Source organism: Apteryx rowi, unplaced genomic scaffold, assembly GCF_003343035.1.
Source record: "Apteryx rowi isolate R43461 unplaced genomic scaffold, aptRow1 scaffold_883, whole genome shotgun sequence".
Taxonomy (NCBI): Eukaryota; Metazoa; Chordata; class Aves; order Apterygiformes; family Apterygidae; genus Apteryx; species Apteryx rowi.
Window position 1 is genome coordinate 10,752 of NW_020451186.1, and position 20,876 is coordinate 31,627.

At 44.7% G+C, this 20,876-nt stretch overlaps 1 protein-coding gene across 1 annotated transcript; it reads left to right on the forward strand.

Moving 5' to 3' along the window:
• The first annotated feature begins 87 nt into the window (after window positions 1-87).
• Window positions 88-18,284, forward strand: TMEM108 (transmembrane protein 108). The gene is made up of 4 exons (XM_026090952.1): window positions 88-162; window positions 6,147-7,262; window positions 16,291-16,445; window positions 17,946-18,284. The coding sequence occupies exons 1-4, from the start codon at window positions 150-152 to the stop codon at window positions 18,066-18,068; spliced, it is 1,407 nt and encodes a 468-aa protein (XP_025946737.1). The 5' UTR covers window positions 88-149; the 3' UTR covers window positions 18,069-18,284.
• Window positions 18,285-20,876: the final 2,592 nt, after the last annotated feature.

Here is a 20,876-nt window from a genome sequence, read left to right on the forward strand (position 1 = left end):
AGGACACGCCTGCCGGGCTGCGCCGCGCCTCCTTCGCCGAGCGCCCGCCGCGGCCTCGCCGGCCGGCGCGCTCTGCCTTCCGCTCCGGAGGGATGAGGCGTCCGAGCCTGCGGATGTGAGCAGGTGAGGATGTCTGCTGACAAGTCCAAATGATATTTTCAGGTGAGTGATTTCCTTGAACGGGCTGCTGGAGCCGGGGTCTTTCTTTGGCTTCCCCTCCCCTCGGTGACGGCTGTTGTCCTGGCTTGTCAGTGAGCCTTTGCAGAAGGATCCCTGGCTCCGATGTCCGTAGATATTCAGGGGAGCAGGGGATCTCCGACATTTCCAGAGCACCCATTTCCACAGTACCTGTGAGTCCCTAGTGCCGTGGGAAAACGCCTGCTCTGTACCTGTGTGCCACTGTCCTATTTGTACCCTCATCGTTTAAAGCACTGGAGGACCAGAAATTAGTTCTGGTTTATGGACCCTCTCTCTTAAAATCTTCAGTGAAAGTGCATCTTAGCAACAGTAATGCTTGTTCTATGATGGTTTTGCATTAAGGACTGGGACACGCTTGCCACATGAAAACTGTGGTCACCATTAAGCTTGTTGCTCAGGGAGTGTCAGTGTGTGCTGCTTAATTTGTGTTTGTGCATGTGATTTCCAAAGCTTCTGCTGATGGTATTTCATGTTACTGCAAATAGAGCTGTTATTCCATGTGTCTTATTTTCTGCATTTTATCAAATATCTTGTATATTGAAGTTGGGCTTGAGCACCCCATCTAACACTTAAAAGGGAAAACAGACAATAACTTGAAAGTTAATAGCTGAGAGCTCTGGCATGACAGTCACTGATATGCAAGGAAGAGAAATATTCTATGCGGAGTAACCTACTTTTTCTTCCCTTGATTCTGCCACCACTCATGGAGGTGGAATTTGCTTAACTCTTTGTACAAAGGCTGCTTTATTGTGTGTGAAAATCACATTGCTTTGACAGATTACAAAGAAAATGAATGTAACAAAAATAACAATATATACTTTCTGCCCAGTTGTCCATCTATTAAAGATTCATTGTGCTCCCTGTAATGTTTTTGGTTTGCTGAGAGACACATGGTAAGTTAATGGTGTCACGCAGAAGGCTTCGCTTTGAATCGGGTTTTGCAAGACCTGCTCTCACTATCGCTTAATAAGCCAAGACTGTTTGGGTCTCAGGAAGACGTCAGCATCCTGTAGGCTGCTCACGTGCACCCGAGCCCGGGCTCTGTCAGTAACGGGTCCTTTGCAGACGGTGCCCTTTGCTTCCCTTGCCCATGGCAATCTGCAGTAATGAGTCCAGCAGTAGGTGTCTGCACAAAAAGCGTCATCCTGACTTCCTGCAGCAAAAGTGTTTGCCAAGGGCTGATCAGGGTGGCTCGCATTGTTTTGCTGCAAGGTCCAAGGTAGCAGAGGTGAGAAGGGCTCAAATGCCAGACTGAGCAATTTGTGCTTGTTCACATGCTGCAGAAAATGTGAACGTGGAGCTCCAGAGCCTCCACCATGTCCTTGCCAATGAGGACTTGGTCCAAAGCCCGCTTAAGTCAGCGGGAGCCTTTCCACGAGCTTTAGATCAGGCATTAAGTAAGACTGTGTTGTTTGAAGATTGTGCCCCCAGGGAGCCTGACAGTGCGAACCGACTGCGCRGCAGCATGCCTGCTCTGCCATGCCATGCGGAAAGGCTGTTCCCAAACGGCCCGTAAGGTACCCAGTGCAGCACCAGGCTGTATCAACTCCTAGGTGAAGCCTTCTAAAGGGTGCGCTACGCTGGTGCAGCAGCCTTTAGCAGGGACTCCTCAGGTCCTGAGATAAAATACTCAGAGAAGGTTGCTGGGGACCAAACCCCTTCTCATTTCTTATTAGGAGGAAGCAAAATATTCCTGACCCCAACTTTCTTGAGACTTGCTAGAGACATTGGCTCCAGTCTTTAAAAACATTGCTCCTTCATTTTCTTTACTTACAAAACTGTACACACCACATCTGGACCCCTCCTGTGAGCATACCATGGGAAAGCGCACTGCAGTGAGATCCTGTTGAGGTTTGAACCATTGCACCATGTCGTCAGGAAGGGTTTTTCTGGCTAAATGCACATCAGCTCCCTCTGTGTACATTCTGCTGTCAGTCTGCTATGTTTCATCTTTGAGTTAATTCATTTTGTACTTAACATTCAAGTCTTGGTGCGGTATGCAAGAAGGTGGGATGACACAGTTTGCACCACTGAGACATCAGGTCAATCAGCATTTTCATTAGGGTTGAATGGTTTTAATGTAGTCAGAAAAGTAGGCTCCAAGAGCAGGGATTTGACATACAGCATTTAAAAGTCAAACCAGTTTGACCCTTTCTGAGCATGAACTCCTACAACTTAGAAATGGCCCATTATGAAAAGGCTTAATGGTGTTAACTGACACTTGAAAATATAATTAATTTTTATTATTTGCTATAATGTACTTACATCAGTCTGTATTGCCATTATGGCACCATGCAGTAACAGACAGTCCTTACCCCAAAGGGCTCCTGTTCTAAATAAGGTCAGTCCTTGGAGTCTCATGCAGCCCAGACTGAAGGATTTTGGCAAAGAGCTGCAGGACTGGGCTTTGAACTTACCAAGAGCATCTGCTGTGTCCCGTACATCTGGGCAATTGTCACTTTGGCCATGACAACTTTAGGCCCAAAAGGTTTATTTTCAGTGGTAACTCTAGGTAGGCTGGGGCCCTGGAGGCCATCAGCATCATATCCTTTGCACAGCACGGGTGCATTTGGGAAGCAGAGAGAGGTGGAGAAGGGAAGACTTTTGAAGGGGTTGGTTAAATCCATTTCTGTGATAAACGCTTCCTGCATCTTAGTAGAGGAATTCAGAAAACCATTTTCCCAGGTTTAGGCCAACATTCCCCAACAGGGGAGTCTAATATCAGGCGCCTTAATAAGGGTCCTGCTTAGTACGACACTGCATACACTCACGTGATGCAAAAGTCAGTGGGAGCTCTGGGCAATCAGGCCACTGCAAACCCAGCCAGAACATCCCCAGGTGTCCCTGGATGAATGATGCAGAGCATCTGAAAATACTGATTCCAACTTTTACTTGTGCTTTCCAGTTGGCTGTTGATCAGTTATAAAGCCAATTAATTCTACTTAAAAGGGCCAGCAAAGCCCACTGTGAAGTCTGTATTACCAGCTGGTTTTCCCAAAATATACAGCACAGGCTATTTTGACAATGATCTACTAAGTTGAATATTTCATAAGTATTTAGGGACATGGATTAGTTCTGGTTGTCTCTGAAAGAGTTACTGTGGTCAGTTAAACCAGTAAAAAAAAGTCCTAAGAAGCAGTGTCTGTGGGACCGCAGCAGCTCTGCAGAGGCTGTTAAAGGGGGAGCTCGCAGATGAGCAAAATCTGACTAGCACACCTTCAGAGAGCGAAGGGTTGTGGGCATTATTGATTATTGTCAAATACATGACTTATGACACAGTATTTCCTTAGAATAGTTATTAATACTTACAACCCATCTAAAGGTACTGGCTAAATCTATATGGCTTCTAGTGTCTGATGTGTGGTGACCTGCTACCACAACAGGCTGCCCCAGAGAGATTATAAATCTTTATAGTTGCTAGCTTCTGATTTATTAGTATTTCAAGCAGTAAAACTGGATATTCGGGAGTTTTTTAGCCAAAGATCATGGTTTCTAACCCCAGGGCATAATTTGCAGAAGAGCTGGCAACTTCCGTATTCCTTAAGGAATATCCTGGGGGGGAAAAAAAAAATCCAACAGAAATGTTTTTCTGTGCATGTGGTGTGAGAGAAAAGCAGTTACACAAAGAACATCCAAAAATTTGAGCAGGCATTGCAATCATTCTAATCTAGTATCTCATAAGATCTGCCAGTGCACTTTATCTTGTGTGCTCACAACAGCAAGCCTAAAGTTTCCTGAAACATTATCTCCACCTACCAAATCCAAAATAAATCTTCATGCTTTCCTCTTTGAATTTGTTCTCTAGCAGCAACTTGTCTTGGCATGGAATATTAGCCATATGGACACTAGAATATCTGCTTTGACCTTGACCTCAGAATAAGTGCTGCCAAAATGTGAAGATAACTCCTGCATTTCATTTTCAAGAGCTATGCTCCAGGAATATAGCATGATATGCAGGATACATTCTTCTCTTTGACTAGGTTTTCTGCTAGGAGCGTATTGTCTGCACCTGGCTAGGAATTGGATGCGAGGTCCCAGACCGTGGTTTATTTGGAAGAGATACTTACTTTATTTCAGAAATAAAAAAGAGCTAATTTTAGCATCAGTCACTGGCAAGTGCATTACTTATAACTGGCTCTCACTACATTATCGAGTCAGTGTTTTGATTTGGATACGCTGCAGAGGAACAGGAGGTTGCTGGGGGCAAGACGAAATGAATTTTGCTGGTGGCAGACTTCTGCGCTGTTCTGGTTCAACAATGATGGTTAGTGGTCAAAGCATAGCGCTTAGCTGGATAAGAGGAGTAAGTACTACTCCTYTGGTCAGCTTGTGCTTTATGTAATATATTGCTTGCAAATGGATGTGGACGATGCACAGGACTCTGAATAAACACATTTCATGGCATTTGCATCAGACCAGTATGCAACAGAGCCTTAGGATCCAATGGACACCTAATCAGAGATCTTCTTTGATTTTCACAAGTCCCGTTCTTCCATTTTCTGCTGATGCCCATACCAAATATTCCTAAGTAAGTTAGAGCTAAATGGCCTAACAGCACTCGCGGAGAAAGCTGGCAAGGCTGGGAGGGGGAGGAGGGTGGCGAAGGGGGCAGGAAGATACCCCACAATCTCGACTGGCAGGCAATCATTATGCAATTGGGAGTCCTGCCGTTCTGATGAGCTTGGCTCCCGCATTTATTTGAGCAGCAGCGTCTTTCACCTTGAGATTGCTGGTTGAATTTCGCACCAGCACAGCGCTGATGGTGCCAGCTGATGGTGTTCAGTGGACTGTGCAGAAAGGACTCGTTCCATGTGCTTCCTAGCAGGCAGAGGGCCACATTGCAGTTGACAGCTTCAACATATGGAAATGGTGACGTGTGATTGATGTGGTCCCTGCAGGTCGCAGTAACTCAGGGCATATTAGCCCTGCATCCTGGGGAGGCTTATGCTATTGCAGCTGCCCAGGTCCATTATCTGGACTATGAATAAATGGAAGAATTGATGTTCCCAGTAGTGTGAATCTGGTACATCATGAAATGATGTGTACTGCAGTTGGAGGCGAGAGGCAAACTTCACAGAATCAAATCCCACAGTACATGTAAGTGCAGCACAGGATACAAACAAACATTTGTACATGAGTGTGAAAGGGCAGTTGTGTTAGATCAGATTGGAATCCTAATAATCACATGATTTTCAAAAATGGCTACAATAGCTACATTTTCTTACTCATTTTTAACATTCACAGATTTTCTACATCTCATACTGTAAATAAGAGACAAAATTTCCCAAAGTTGCTAAATCAAAAACAGCATTAGAACCTAGGCAGCCCCCTCATCAGACATCCCTCACTGGCCCCATTTCTTGGTCAGTGACAAATTTTGACCTAATTTTCAGCAAGGGCTAAGCAACTGCTCTCTCGAAAAACAGATTGCTTAATGGCATCCAAAACTGGAGGCAGCCAAAAGTAGGATTTTGCAGCCAAAAGAATGAGCAGGCTAAGGTTCCCCACAATGATATGGCTACTTATCTGGAGGCCTCCTGGCCAAAACCAAAATGAAAATCTGTTTTTTGCATCTGCCACTACGGAACAGGATGCTGTGTAGCTTCTACAGGGAAACCACCTGCACCTATGTATGGTACTTTAAAGCACTCTCCTGAATCCATACTGCAAGGTCCCATCTCCTTTAACTGTGGTGACTCCCTGCAGCTTTCCCATTCCCACCTCGCTGTTCCGGCGGCCCCAGCAGATTCTCTTTTCTTGTGCTGCTTTCCTGGAGAAGCTGACAAACCGAGGTGCGAGCTCTTCCTCCACGAAAGGTATTCCCTCCTGCCAGCTGTGCCGCCTTGGCTCAAGAAAGGAAAGCACCAACAGAGAGCAGAGTGGTGCAACTCCCAGCCCACCTGTACCCACCTCGCGTTTCACTCTCGCTCTCTGCTTTTTCCCTCCAGGTGTTCTACTGATCTTGGCACTGACAGAAGAGCTGGTGTTTTCTGTTCAGGTACTGTCTCCCGCTGTATCCTCCTCTCAGGGCTTCCTGATGGACACTACCACTGTCACAGCCATGGGGACAACGCCTCATCACAAAGACCGTCGCATGACACAGCCTGCTCCTGCACCTGCTCGCACGGTTTCCCATCCCATTAGCCTGACGGAGAAAACGGCCCCGTCCGCTGGCCAAAAGCAAGCAAGCGGCCGCCGTGCTGGCGAAAAGGAAAGGTATCACTTGTACAACCAGAGTGCTTTGTACTCAGGACAGACTCGCCCCAAGGGGAAAATACTCCAGGATTTCAAAGGGAACTTCACAGAGCCTTCAGAGCCTTACCGAAAGATGGCCCTGCACTCCCCCTTCCCCACCCTGAGCAGCCCTTTCACAGACCACCCGTTTCCCTCCCCGACTGCGACTTCCAGAGATCCCACTGGCACAGGGCTGGCAAGAACTACGCACCCGGCCCCTTCTCCCCCCAGCAGCACCTCGGGAGGCCTTAGGAAAGCAGAGCGCAGAGACGGGACGGAGCCGGTCGTGCAGAAAGCAGATTTTGCCACCACAACTGCTGGACCATTGACTGATCCTGAAGCAGTGTCGGTGCCTTTTAACCGCCCCCACTATGATATATGGGATATGCCRAGCAAAAACAGCTCTTGGGTAACCTTGAACCTCAGTACAAACGTCCCATTGTTTGCCGGCCCTGGAACTGCAACAGCAGCAGCAGGTCACTCGGTTCAGACCAGTTTCGAAGTCAACATCTCCTCTCCGGCAGTGGGCAACCCCAGGGGAGCTGCCCCAACGCAGCATGGTGCAGTGACTAACGCCACCGTGTTCGGCAGTGCTCTCTCCACAGTGCCTGCCACAAGGTTGTCCAGCTCCATTTCCACAGCTGGCTCCACTGCAACCGGCAACTTCCTAAACAGACTGGTTCCTGCTGGGACCTGGAAACCTGGGGTGCTGGGAAACATCTCCCATGTCACTGAGGGAGACAAGCCCCAGCACAGAGCAACCATCTGTCTCAGCAAGATGGACATTGCCTGGATCATCTTGGCTATCAGCGTACCTATATCCTCATGTTGTAAGTTAACTGACACTTTCTTTTCCTTTCTTTCTTCCTCTCTTTCCTTAAAATACAGATTTTGGCCCCATGATTCAAGGACTAGATGGAGAGCTTACAGTGGCAGGGCAGCTTGAGATAGATGAGAAACAATCACTAGACAGATAACACATTCACTGACCAAAATACTTAGGATTAACAACCTCCAGGACTATAACATTTACACTCAAAGCACACTTGCTCTGTTGCTATTAGAAATCCCTTAGCCATTCTGGGCTATCCATTTGACGGTATAAGACAAAGGCTGAACAACTCTGGAAGGCAAAGCAGCTTTACTTCAAAATATTTAAACAGGTAACCAAAAATTACACAGCTCTGCAATCTAGGAACTGCTATATTCTACCCTGGAACTGGATTAAAAACAAAACAAAAAAAAACACTGCTAACCTCAAAAGAGTAATGATAATTTTAATGGCCAATGCCTTAGAGAACACCAGTTTTCCAGTGCTATAAAATATTTCATTGCAGGCAGTTTGTGAACAATTCGATTTTAAAGTCTCATCATTCTGATAACCAAATTGCTGTTTTCCTCTGTTTTAATTCTGAGTCTGACTTTGCAGCTGCATAGAGAACAAGAACAGTTTGAAATTTTTTGATTTTCAGACAACAGAAAGCAGCCACCTGCAGGACCAGTACAAGTTAGGTTTACAGAGCTGGCTTAGGATCTCATTATTTGACTCCATTGCTAAAAAAAAACGTGATTGAATTATGAGAAAGCTTGTGAGTGGACACTGGTGTATCCCCTGTCCAACTGGGTGATATCAGCAACGTGAGACAGTATGTTATTCTCTGATGCTTCACTCTGCAGAGCCAAGAAGAAGCCACTAAATAGGTTATGGGGTGTGATTATACTGATCTGTCTGGAGTGCAAGTAGCAATGGAGTGAAACAAGAACATAAACATTTGCCAGCCATTGCTGCCTGAGGAAGACTAAAAGGGTAGCAGCCAACACTATCAAGTATTAATCCTGTTACGTACAGCCATGAGATATACTGAGGACCAGGTTAGGTGAGTTGACTGAGCCAGTCTAACAGCTCACTCATGCCAAAGGGTGCTGCTCTCTTCTTCTGCCCTCTCCAAGGCTCGGCTTTGTGATCCTTCCCCTTTCCTTCTGCCTGGTCCTAACCTGGCTCCTCTGCGAGCCAGTTCAGATCGATAAACTGGTCAAAAAATATTCACTTTGTTCATTGCTATTTTTCTGTCCACATAGTGAGCTGAGTCAGCTCCCCACAGGGTCAGATAGGCGTGAGATCTGGAGGGGGTGAAGGTGCGGGAATACATACCTGGGAGGGGAGCAGGACTAGCCCTTTTGTCAGCTGCAGACTATTAGACTGGCTCAGCAGCTCTGTTAGACCTGTACCTCTAGGACCATCAGGTTCCACTACTACTAACTTGGTTAAAACCACTAGTGAAATCAAAACTTAAATCTCTAAGACTGACAATCAAAATAAAGTGAAAGCAAAGCACAAGTGTATGCACATACACTTTCACATACTTCTGTGAAAGATGGAAAGGAGAAACTGGGGTATACCAAGCACAACATGATGATGAGAAGCAATATTTGATGATATGATGAACAAAATCTTGTCTATGAACCAGCAGAAACACATGATCAAGTAAATTCTTCCAAGCATTATGTTTAGGATTGGTGTTCAGAGAAAGCTGATCTGGATAGTATGTGCCCAAATACAAAATGCAAAATATAATACCATAAAACACAAACATAGGAAGCATACCCAGTGTGTAAATTTGTGTATGTCTCTCCTGCAGTGTGCCATATATGACCAATAACTAGCGATAATAATAATAATTATTAATAGTAATACTATAAAGAGTCCTTTGGCAGGACTTCTAGCCCATTATTCATTAGGATTTAAACTTACCTTCTTATCATATGTCCCATAACAGAATGGATTCATAAGACTGTGTTTATTTTATTTCTTTATGTTTGTAAGCTTCATTTTAAAAAAGGCAAGTGTTATTTTGAAAATTACCTATACCAGCTCTGATACAACTGAATGTTTTTATGATTCAGATATCTAGGTCCTGTTTTCAGGACCAGATTTCAGAGAAGTCTTCAGTTGGACTCTCCTTTTAAAATCTGGGAATCCTCAGATGTATTTCAAAGTTAAAATGAATCGTAGACAGACTTTTAAATGTTTTGTGGGTCTGGCTGAAGTTGTATTGGCATAGTTTATTCCTATAAAAGAAGAAAAATCAATTATACAAACCTAAAGCATTTTTACCCAGCTATGCGTGTGTCAACATAAGAGGGTAAAACCAGAGAAACTGTACTCTTAACTGACAAAATTAAACCAGTGGAAAAGAGATTCCAGGCTAAAACAGAGTTACTGTTGGAAACCGTGCACAGACTCCTAAGGAGCTTTTGAAGATGTTACCCTGCGAGTGTCTCCGAAATGGTAGCCTGTGTGAAACAGCTTGATCCTGGCTGCGCTGGCCGCAGGGATGCTCGGAGGCCGTCGGTTTCCAGGGTTTGCAGTCCAGCGGCAGATTCCCCYTTTTTTTTTTTTTTCCTGAAAAGTCAGGTTTTACTCATGTGCGAGGGCTGCCGCGCGCTCCTGGCCGGTGTGCGAAGGGGATTGCCGCCACCTTCCGGACACAGCAGAGGAGGACGCACGGCCCAGCAGCGGCAGTCACCTCTCCCTTCTGGTTTTAATGGAGGAGAGGCTGGAGAGGCTGGTGTTAGAAACAGATGAGGAATATAGCCATTGAGATCTTCTAAGGGTGTCTTCAAGGGATGAACATGTGTTTCGCGGGGAGCTTTGGGCACAGACTGATCGAGATGCTGTCCTGTTCCTGCCTTGGGATGCTGGACAGTGTCTGGAAAAGCATCTTGTTAAATACCTCTGGTGCCTTTGGAGGGAACAAGCCATGGAGGAAGTCACTGAGGACTTCTATGGTGAGAGGTGATTGCTGCCCCCGAGGGGCAGGACCCTCCGGTACGCTGCCCTGAGCCGTGGGCTGGCGTGTTCGGGGAAGCTGGCCAGACCCATGGATCCGTCTGCTGAGACATCATTCTGTGAGAAGGGCCAAGCCCCCCGCGCAGGGGGGGGAGAAGGCAGCCTGGGCATCCCTGAGGCAGGGAAGTTACAAATGAGAGACAGGGAAAGTTGGTGTGGAGAGGAAACTGGAGCCTTTGCACAGCTGCAGAGACGCAGGAGTATCACTAACTTGGCTCCCTCCTCCTGCTAATGAGAAGCATGCCCCCAAGCTGGCTCGGAGACGCCTCTGCTGTTCCCATAGCCTCAAGGCATTTTAATTTCCGTGGTAGGTGAGAGTCATCCCCGCAGCCCTTGGTGCTGTATCCCCACTGGAAGAGCTGCCCAGGATGCAGAGCTCCTCCTCATGGAGGAAAGTCCCTGCAGGGGCWCCTCGGTGGCCCAGCCACGGCCCGAGGGTCTGCTGCCTGCTACAAGTAGGAAGCCGCAGAGGGTTTGTTCAGCCTCGCTTTGACCTGGCATCCCATGCTCAGACTCTCACCAAAAACTAGTCCCAATCCACATCCAAATCAGCATGCCCCAGGTGGCCCCGCCAGCCAGTCTGGTGGCACAGCTCCGTGTCTACGGCACTGGCCTGAAGAGCCAGGCCTTAGGARCTCACCTCCTGAAATAAGAGATGGATTTGGCTTTCCAGTCCCTACAGTACATTTTTTTTGAGGATACATAGGTTTCTGAGTCCCACCAAAATCCCTTAAAATTCTAACCAGAAAAGTAGTGCTTTGATGTTTGAGAAGAAATGCACCCGCCACATCTGCTACGTGAATTTGGGGAAATCATTTCACCTTTTGGTGGAATTCCATTTCATGGTATAAATACTGTGGGTAGTGCTGCTTACTCCATTTGAGAGTTACAAAAATGAAGGATTCTGTATCATTACGTTCCCAGAAAAGCAAAGTAGTACTTAACACTGTTATCGGTATTTTCTGCATCTCATGGTTCCAGTTGTTTTTGTGATGTCCTTCAGGCAGCCTTGAACATTTTGTGTGCATGTGTATGTGTGTGTGCCTGTCTCATACACCCTGCTGCAATGCAGAACAAGACACACTGTGAACTCATTTTAAAACTCACAGGCCCTATCCTTGGCTTCCCAGTACGTACAGTTCTGTAATTATAGAATTACATGATAAAATGGTGAAGAATAGACCRCTGCAAATCAGATGCCCAGAAGTCAATTCATTTAGTCAGTTCTGCTGACATTAGACAATGCAAGAGAGAGGCCAAGTCTCCAAATGGAAACATCAGCAGAACTCAAAGAATAAATGAAGAATTGCCTTGGACCTAACCCCACCTACTCATATTTCATGGGCTGGGACACTTTCCAAAATTATCTCACTCACTTTCCCAATCAAAAAACCTGGGTATGTTTGTTTCCTGATCTGAGAGCAATCACAAGCCCTGAGTCCAGTCTCCAAGTGTGAGCTCAGACCAAGCTTGAGAGGAGGTTGCTGTCTCCTGATGTAAGCAGCTGTGGTCAATAACAAAACGCACTGTGGTACTAATAATAGAGCGAAGGTTGTACAGATATAGACAGCCCAGGTAACAGACACAGTGAGGCTTGTTTGCCACTACCTATTCTTCAGTCTCACTGTGGTGTTTAACTATCACACTAAATTAGAAAGGTGGAAAGAAATATGGATAAAATACTATTTTACTCATTGAGGTAAGGGGTCTCTAGCAACTTAGTTTATATTATGATCTACAATCACAGAGAGAAGTAAATTTTGATTTCCCTAGTATCCTTCAGTCTTAATTTTTCCTGACTTTTAAGTGCTTGCAACTTTCAAGTTTGTTAACACTATGTTTATGTGTTATATAGTAATATACAAATAGTAAAATATTTAAATAAATTGAAAGAATAGACAGAAGACTATCAAATAAGTGTAGGAAGTTGGTTTTATCTCATTACTCCACATTTATGAGACCAATATTGAATATGGTATATAATCCTGGTGATTTGTATTTTTAAAAAGATTGGAAGATTAGAAAGGATTCAGAGAAGAGTCATGGGAATGATTTAAGAGTTCAGAAATCCAACTTAAATCCACTTGTGTAGTTATGAAGTAGTATTATGTAGTCCAAGAAAAGGCTCAAGCCCAGTATATGGGACATGTTTCTGATAGCATAATGGAGGGCTTAATAAAACAAGAATTGAGAAAAAAGAGATTGAGGAAGCAACAGTTGAGGCTGGATTCAAACTAGGACAATGTGAACATGTCCCTGTAATGGAAATTAAGTATTGAAACAACCTTCTTGGGAATGGGATGGAAATCCAGTCACTCCAAGTTCTTAAACCAAGCTGGATGTTTTCCTATGAGATGTGCTGTACTTTAGCTAGAACTTATGGACAAGGACCAAAATTACCAGGTGAAACTCTATGGTTGTGCAGGTGTTATGCAGGTAAGAGCAGATGATCAGCATGTTTCCACCAGCCTGGAAGTCTGTGAATCTGAGAGAATCCTGTTTCTTCTGTTTGTGGGGTGTATTATGTCGTTTCATAGATGGGGGAACAGATAATGCTGGCATAATTTGTTGCAGGGCCGGAAAGAAGCCAGCGTCCCAACTGGAGTTCATCAACAGTTCTTAGCCCCTGAATTTGTGCGTTGAAATTTCTTCCTCCAGAATAGTAGCAGGTCAATGAATAAGTATTAGAAATGCTTCTGAACTCTCTGAACCTCTAATGTCTGCAAAATTGCAAAGACTCATGCTATTTCCTAACATGTATGGTAATCCTTGTGTGGGGAGCTTCCAGCTGACCCAGGGACATCACTGAAATGTCCTTCTCCTGGTGCTCAGTATTAGCTTTAAAATGGAACAGTAGAAGGGAAAAGTCAGTTTAGCTTTCCCAACTCCCATGAAGGATCCAGGTGGAAGCTTGAAGGGCAAGAGTTTGTCCTTATTCTGTCCAAAGTGCTGTCCATCTCTGAAACAAATATGATCCTGCAGCATTAAGCAACAGGACCTTCTCCTCCTCACAAGGCCATCACATGATACAATGGGAAAGAGAAGAGGGGAGTTGCAGGTAGGGTTTCTCTGTTCGGCTCTGTTGTAGTTATTGCTGTTTCAAAACCCTTCTAAACCATCTCTGCCCTCTGGGTATTTCATCCACCAAATATGTCCTAGGTAACCATCGCAACTGTAATTCTAATGATGGGAGTGAATGGCTGTCTAAGGATATACATAGATCTGTACCTTGTTCCTAGGATTGTTCTGCGAGTGAATGGTCCTGTTCTTAGCTATATTAATTTCACGAAAATATGCCAATAAAGCCTTCTCAGTCATTTAATATGAGAAAGAGAGGGAATGCCCTCATTCCAGCCCTGCTGTCTCCCCTCTCCCTCTTAAATGAGGTCTCCCCTGCTTTGAATCAAGGCATCTTATGAAGGCAGCCTCCTGCTAAAATGTGTTGTACTTGATTTTTGAGGACACTCAGGAATTCGCTCTCCACAGTCTTCCATCCGTTTGCTCATTTGTGCACTGGGGTTGCAGACCAAGAGCATAATTAATGGAGAAGAGCGTTACTGCTACACAGCAAACAGAGCTGCACATGACAGGGCCTGTTCCTGGTCAAATAAGCAGAGACGTCTCTCTGCTTAGTGTCACAAGCTTTCCAGTGCCCAAAACCCAAATCCAGTACTTCACTGACAGCAGCCACAATATTATCTGAGCTGTAAAACCTGAGGATTTCAAAATATTTGCCCAGAGTCAGCTTTACTGGGGCTCCTGTATCCTCGGGCTACTTGAGCAACRTTATCTGCCTTAGAGAGCACTTGCTGCTGGCATACCAAAAAGCTTGGAGGGCTACTCRCCTTAGCCCTGCTCCCTTAATACAGCCCAAAGACAGGGGGGACTAAATGCGTGTCCTGCTTCACTTGCTCACCTTAACACGCCTGCAGGCCASGTTGGCGGCATCAGGCGGGTACCAGCCTCCTGGGCCTGAGCAAAGTAAGGGGCAGTGACGCAGCCCGTGAGGAGGATTGGTGCTTCCCCGGGCAGGGCGGCTCTGCTGACTTTGATGGGGCCGCCTGCGTCAGCACCCGCTGGCGTGAACTGCACTGTCAGGCCATCAGAAGAGTAATGCTGATGGAAAGACTGAAGCAAGATCAGTCTAAGACTGGGTAATAGTGAGTTTGATAATGGCCTACTTTTTTGAAATGTGCAGGAATGGTGCAGGAGATTTTTTCCATTAGTTTCGTGAGAAGATTTATAGTATGAACTCACCTTTTCCTTTGAATGAGACATAAAATCCCTGAACTCAAACCCATTAACAATTTTTCTTAGTAGCTTATTTTTTTTTATTTTAAATAGAGCTGTAACCTGCACTTTTGTATTGCCATCTTATGTGAATAGATGGGATGTGAAATTAGATCCACGGCATATGGGTAGTTGCAGTGTTTGTCAAAACATACAAAACCGCTTTGACCTCTCTGCTGTCTTTTCTTCTCTCTAGGCTATAATTCTAATAAATTAATTTTGGCTGTAGCTGAGAAGATAATATATTTTTCTGCTTCATGAATATTTTCTCTCTTCTTTCCTATCATGAGGGGTTTAGAAATTATGTAGTGAGTTTACAGCAGGGCATTCCCTATTTCATGTATGCAAATCAAAGTAAGTACATATCCAGCTACCTGTCTGTCAGTATAAATCAGGTAGATTATGAGCACAAATGTTCAATTAATTCCACAGGTATAAAATAAGCACACAAAGCTTATGCCTTACTCCACTGAATAAACCCTTGTACATGCCTCAAATTCTGCCTGAGCAAGGACCAGTGTGAGCAGTATGTTTGTTCCAGTGGGTTTGGCTAGCTTTCATAAAATTGCCAAGATTACAAATCTGAACTGGAACAGAGATGACTAAACTGAAAGCGATTCCAGAAAATACACTCACCCATCTCTGTGTCCAGCCAGCCTGCTGTGGAAGCATTATTCTAGCATCACTGCGATCAATGGGTATCTGTGGCCTTAAGACCAAACAGACAGTTAAATCAACAAATTTCACTTTCTGGTCACATAGTTTTGCCTAACTGCTCTACTTTAAGCTCAAGTATTTCAGCCCTCAAAAGCTAAAATGTGTTACACAGCTATGAGAAAAAGGCAACCCAGATACCACCAATGCCCAGGCAAGCGCAGGGAACAGACTATGCTCTATCCATCTTATCAGTAGACCCCATATGCTGATATAGGTAGACAGACAAAAAAATCCTGGTTCTGGGCTGACCTGAGGGAGGATGTTTTCCAAAGGTCAGTAACGCTACCCTGGAAAATGTAAGCTACACAAGTGAGGTGTCAGAGAGGCTCCCCGGTGCCACCTCAGGTCCCCCCTGCTGAGGAGCCTGTCTGTCCCCATGGCCAGGCTCTGATGTTTCAGAGCACRGCCACAAAATACCTAAAAGCGAGGGTATGTATGTGAGGTGACAGGGACAAGAATCAGCAGCAATTTAGAGCAGAAACTTTTGGTATTGAAGGCATACAACTAAGGTATTTATGAATTTGATATTTGAGACTAGGACAGGTATCTRTCACTGCCCATTTGCTAACATGCTCATCACTGCAGTGTCTGAAGACACTAGAAGCAGAAAAGATCTGCGTAGTGGCCTCCTTTGCATCTTTGTGAAGTGTCCTCCGTCCTAGAGCGTCTGTGAATCCCTGCTTAGAGATTAAAATACCATCCAGTTATGACACCAAAGCCTTTTCCTGAGTAGGGCAACTGCATCTTGAAGATTGTGAACTTACATCAAAAAGAAAATAAGAACTACATATCCTGCCAAGCCCAAAGCTTCATCTGCTTGGTCCAGATTCTGATTTAATTGTGTGGTTTTGTTGACTGAGAGTTAAATGCTAACTCAGAGTTAATTGTATGAATGAAGATCGCCAGCACTCTCCTTAGGTAACTTAAAAAACAAATCCATGTTACTGATGAGTCCTTATTAAAAGGAAATAACCAATTTCTTGACGTGTTTCTATTAACAGCAGTTCTGCTGACAGTCTGCTGCATGAGGAGGAAGAAAAAGACATCTAACCCAGAAAACAATTTGAGCTATTGGAATAATGCTATTACCATGGACTACTTCAACAGGCATGCTGTAGAGTTACCAAGAGAGATCCAGTCCTTGGAGACTTCAGAGGTACCTCACTTGCATGACTAGTGTCTGAGAATTTTAACTGAAGCCATGTTGAGAGAAAGGGAGAGGAAAAAAATATTAATAAAACCTTGAAATTCCTATGCATATTCAGGGAAACAACTTTTCAAGAAGGACCCACTCACACAAATGTATTATGAGATGCAATAAATATGTCACCAAAAACTGGCTGTCATCCTATTCCCAGGCTTTGCAGTTATGCTCTATGTTGCTGTGTGCTCCTGGGCTGAAACTTCAGCAGTAACTACCACTAGGTGAATTTTTTCCCCAGTTTCTCTTCATTTGAGCCTGTAGCCAATGTCTAGTCCTACCGCGAATGAGTAGGAGCACTCTTTGGGCCAACCCATTACTGACAGTCGGTCCTTCTAACCTCTCCAGTGTGCCTGTCCCACATTGCATTATATAGCAGGGGTAGTGGCAGATAATGATGTAAAGAAAATTTGTGCACTTGCGTCTCAGGAGCTGCCTGTAGCTTCTCAAATAATAGTTTAGGGAGTAAGTGTTCCCAGTACATAAAAAATCAAAACATCAGCCTATGTGTAGTGCAGGTGTGCACTGGTCAGCCTTTACTCAAGGGTTCTGACTGCTTCGATGGGATAATTCATATATGGGCAGGTGATCCTACTGATAGAAATGTTATATTATCTGGCCTCAAAGACAGAGAAGAGTAATTTGGCTTAGTTCAAAGGTATTTAGAAACTAGAAACAGTGGACAGTGTGGGCTTAAGCTAAAGAGATTTTCAAGAGATCAGCTAGCTGATGAACTCATCTCTGGTTAAATTACAAAAATTTATGTTCAGAAAGGAGCCTTTGAGAAGTGACTAGACTACCACTCAAAATCACCTCATTAATTCCACTTTCCTGGCAATCATTTAGCTGAGGCTAAAGTAAGATTCTGGTTTAGTCTTACCCAGAAACAGTTTTCAAATTATTGCAGTATTCGCATGTGGGATAGTCTCCAAAAGCTGTCACTTGAGTCATTTAAAACTGATCAGCACATTACTGAACTGGGACATTTCTCAGTTAGCTTGGAACCATATATTTGGCTTTCTGCCCTTAAAAATAAACTGAAAATGCACCTTGGAGGAGTCAAACCTGGCTGACAGACAGAAAATTGTTGCAACTCATCATAAAAGTGAAAAAAAAATAGAAATGTGGAGGCTCAAATTCTGCTAAGACACCTAACGCTTGGTACAATGGACTTCAGGGTTCCCAGTTTGAGAAAAAAAATCAGCCTGATTATCAGAGGAACTCTTCACTCACAGCTCTGACTGCCTTTGGCTAACGTGCCAAAGTGCCTGAAAAGTTCCTGAACTGGGGCACCCAAAAATTCAGGCCGTTTCTGAGGGTTGGGACCATATGTTCAAGTGGTAAAAATAATAGTCCATTTTTCACAAGCATTTGCACAGCAGTGGACTGCCCTGTGTACTCACAGACGGTGATGGGATGAGTAGTACTCACACTGTTTTTCTGTCTTTCTCCTAGGACCACCTCTCCGAGCCACGCTCCCCAGCCAATGGTGATTACCGAGACAGTGGTATGGTCCTCGTAAACCCCTTCTGTCAAGAAACTCTATTTGTAGGTCATGAGCAAGTGTCTGAAATATGACCCCATAGCTGCCCTTGTATTGCAGTTTCCTCTCGACTGTCTCCAAATTATAAATAAATATATATATTATAAATATAACCTTTGTGTAACCCTGAACTACAAGAAACGTTTTCAGCTTTTTTCCCCCTGAGAATTGTCAACCTCTTTTTTATAAGTGTGGTAAAACTTTACAGAACAAACCGTGGCTTTATAAAATAAAGGTATTTCTAAGCAAAACACCTGTCAAGTGGGTTATTTTCTTCACTGTCATTTACAATCTGCTGCTAAATATACCTGATCGGTAAGAATATTCACTGAGGCTGCTTTCAGTGCAGGCAGCGTGTGTTTGGTGCAGCATCCTGCAGTGGCTTAGGAGCAGTGGGAAGTTACATGACCTCTCTCAGCCTGGCTGTGAGTGTTCCTACTCAGTGACCGTCCCTTACCTATGCTGCTTTTATTGTGAAATTACTTAGGTCACTCCTTTACTCTTGACTGCCAAGCTATAATACAAACCAGACCAGACAGGCTCAGTTGCCGGTAGCAGTCCCTACGGCTTGCGTGCCAGGTGTGCATCCTCTGCGTGACTCCAGCACTGCCTGAGCACTGACTGGGATGAGCCTTCCCGTATCTCCCTCCCAGTTAAGCCCAACTGGGATGCTCAAACTCCATGGGGGGAGAGCAGGGGAGCACGCTACAGTGGCAGTGGGGTGGTCGCTGTGCTCCAAACAAACCTAATGCACCCATGGGATCCAGGACCACACAAGACATGGGCAAACCTGTCCAGGTAGTAATGTTGCTCATGACTCTTTTAGATATTAGCTTGCTAAGACTTAAACAGGAATCCCAGGTTCCAGTTCCTGCTCTAACAGTCTCTTGCAGGAGCAAGGACCAGAATGACCTCCTTTTTTCCTCCATGAAGGCCCTAACCGTTACACTTTGGACTCACAGCTGCTCTGCTCCAGCCCAATGAGTCTTGAATTATTTCCTGCAGAGCAAACAGCCTGAACAGAAGGGASATAGAGTGTCCCCTTCAAAGGAACAGAAATCTCTCTTCAGTTTATCAGAGGAGCTTGAAATCTGATGATTAGGAACTTCCACCTTATATGCTTAGACTGAAGTGCCTTTGAATCCAGACTCCTTACAGTCCCTGTCTTTTCTAAGACTTTCCTTCCTTTCTTAGGAATGAAAATGAAGTGTTTCAGAGCAAAATGGTGTTTCACTGCTACACAGTTAAGTGCTAGATTGCATGCTGTAATGGTATTATGGGAACAGCAGGGGTGAATGAAGCTTAAATGATGAGGGGTGAATTAAAAATAGGCTCTTACAAGTAGAGAATAACATGGAATGGCTTTGCCTAAACCGATGTTCTCTCTTTGAGTAACCCAGAATGGTTATTGTGGGACCAATTTTCAATTTTGCTTCTGAGATTGCCTGTTCTGTGTTGTTCACCAACGGAAACAGCCTTTGTCCTTGGAGGTCTCAGCCTTGGTGAGGAGCAGGCGATGAGACAGCAGGGGATTTACCCCCGCGCTCCAGCTGGCTGCTTCGTGCCACTGGCTGCTCAGGTTTATTGGCTGTTCGCACAAAAGGGAAGCTGCAGCAAGGCAGGGTTAGCGTAGCATCATTAAACATATGCCTTGTTCGAGGTGAGCTGTGTCTGATAACAGAAAAGGGAATTAGGATCATGGCACATCTGGTCCAGCTGTTTCCACCTGCAGAAATGTCCCAGTGGCTGTGGGTAGTCAGAGTATCTGAAAACTTTACTAACTGGTAGCTGTAATCTGACAGAGATGTGGCCACCCCAGGGCTGGGGGGCCACAAAGGCATCTTCACCCTGTCTCTCTCCCTGTCCTACACATGCACTTCTTCTGCACTTAGGCACCAATCTGAATCCAAGCCACAGGCTTCCTCGAACTAAAAAAAGGTAACACTACGGTGGATCTTTTAGATTTTTGATTTTCTGTTCTGAATCAAAGAATAATGCACTACTTCCCTAAGAGGTGACTAGGGTAGCCTTTAAGATGTGGCTGTATGTGGACATGGATGGGCACTTTGGGAATACATCTTTTCACAGTGGGATAAAAGCTATGCAATATGTTACCTATGGTCCTCATGGTCAAATACTAAACAGCCTCCTGGAAAATGCTGTTTTACTTATAGAGTAAAAACTTCCTGAGAGTCTTGCCAAGAGAAGACACTCATATGAGAGCCTTCATCTTCTGATTCTGTGTACTTTAACAGGGAGGTAAAAAGGGAGAATGACGTGAAAAAGAGCTAAATTCAGTTCCTTTGGAAAGAAATTGGTATTTTTACCTGTCGTTTTTGCAAGGCGGATTTCTTTTTTACTTGACACAGAGCAAATATACTGAAAATGTTACGTAAGAAATACTGGAGGACTCCTCTCATTTAGCCAGTACGGCTTGCTTGGTAATCTAAATTCAGGATGCCTAGAAATCAACTGAAAACACCTGCAAAGCTGTGAGATGCTGCAGCATTCCCAGGCTTCACATGAATGGGAAATGGCACCCCCGTCTGTACTCAATCTCACCATCCTCAGACTTAAAAAACAAGCAAGCCCAACTCCATCCACAAGCCCAGCCACCAGGATTAGGTGCACCCATAAGAAGGGAATTTCTGATTCTAATCCGTTTTACCAAAGACTCATCTGCTCGCCCATATACAAACCAACACCACGTTAGGTCAGTGCCCAACATCAGCACATTACAGATGTGCCTGCAAAGATGCTCATATGTTAATCCTGAACCAGGACAATTCTAACAACATCAGAGCTGTGAAGCGCCTGTTGACCTATGTGCAACCATGTAGAAA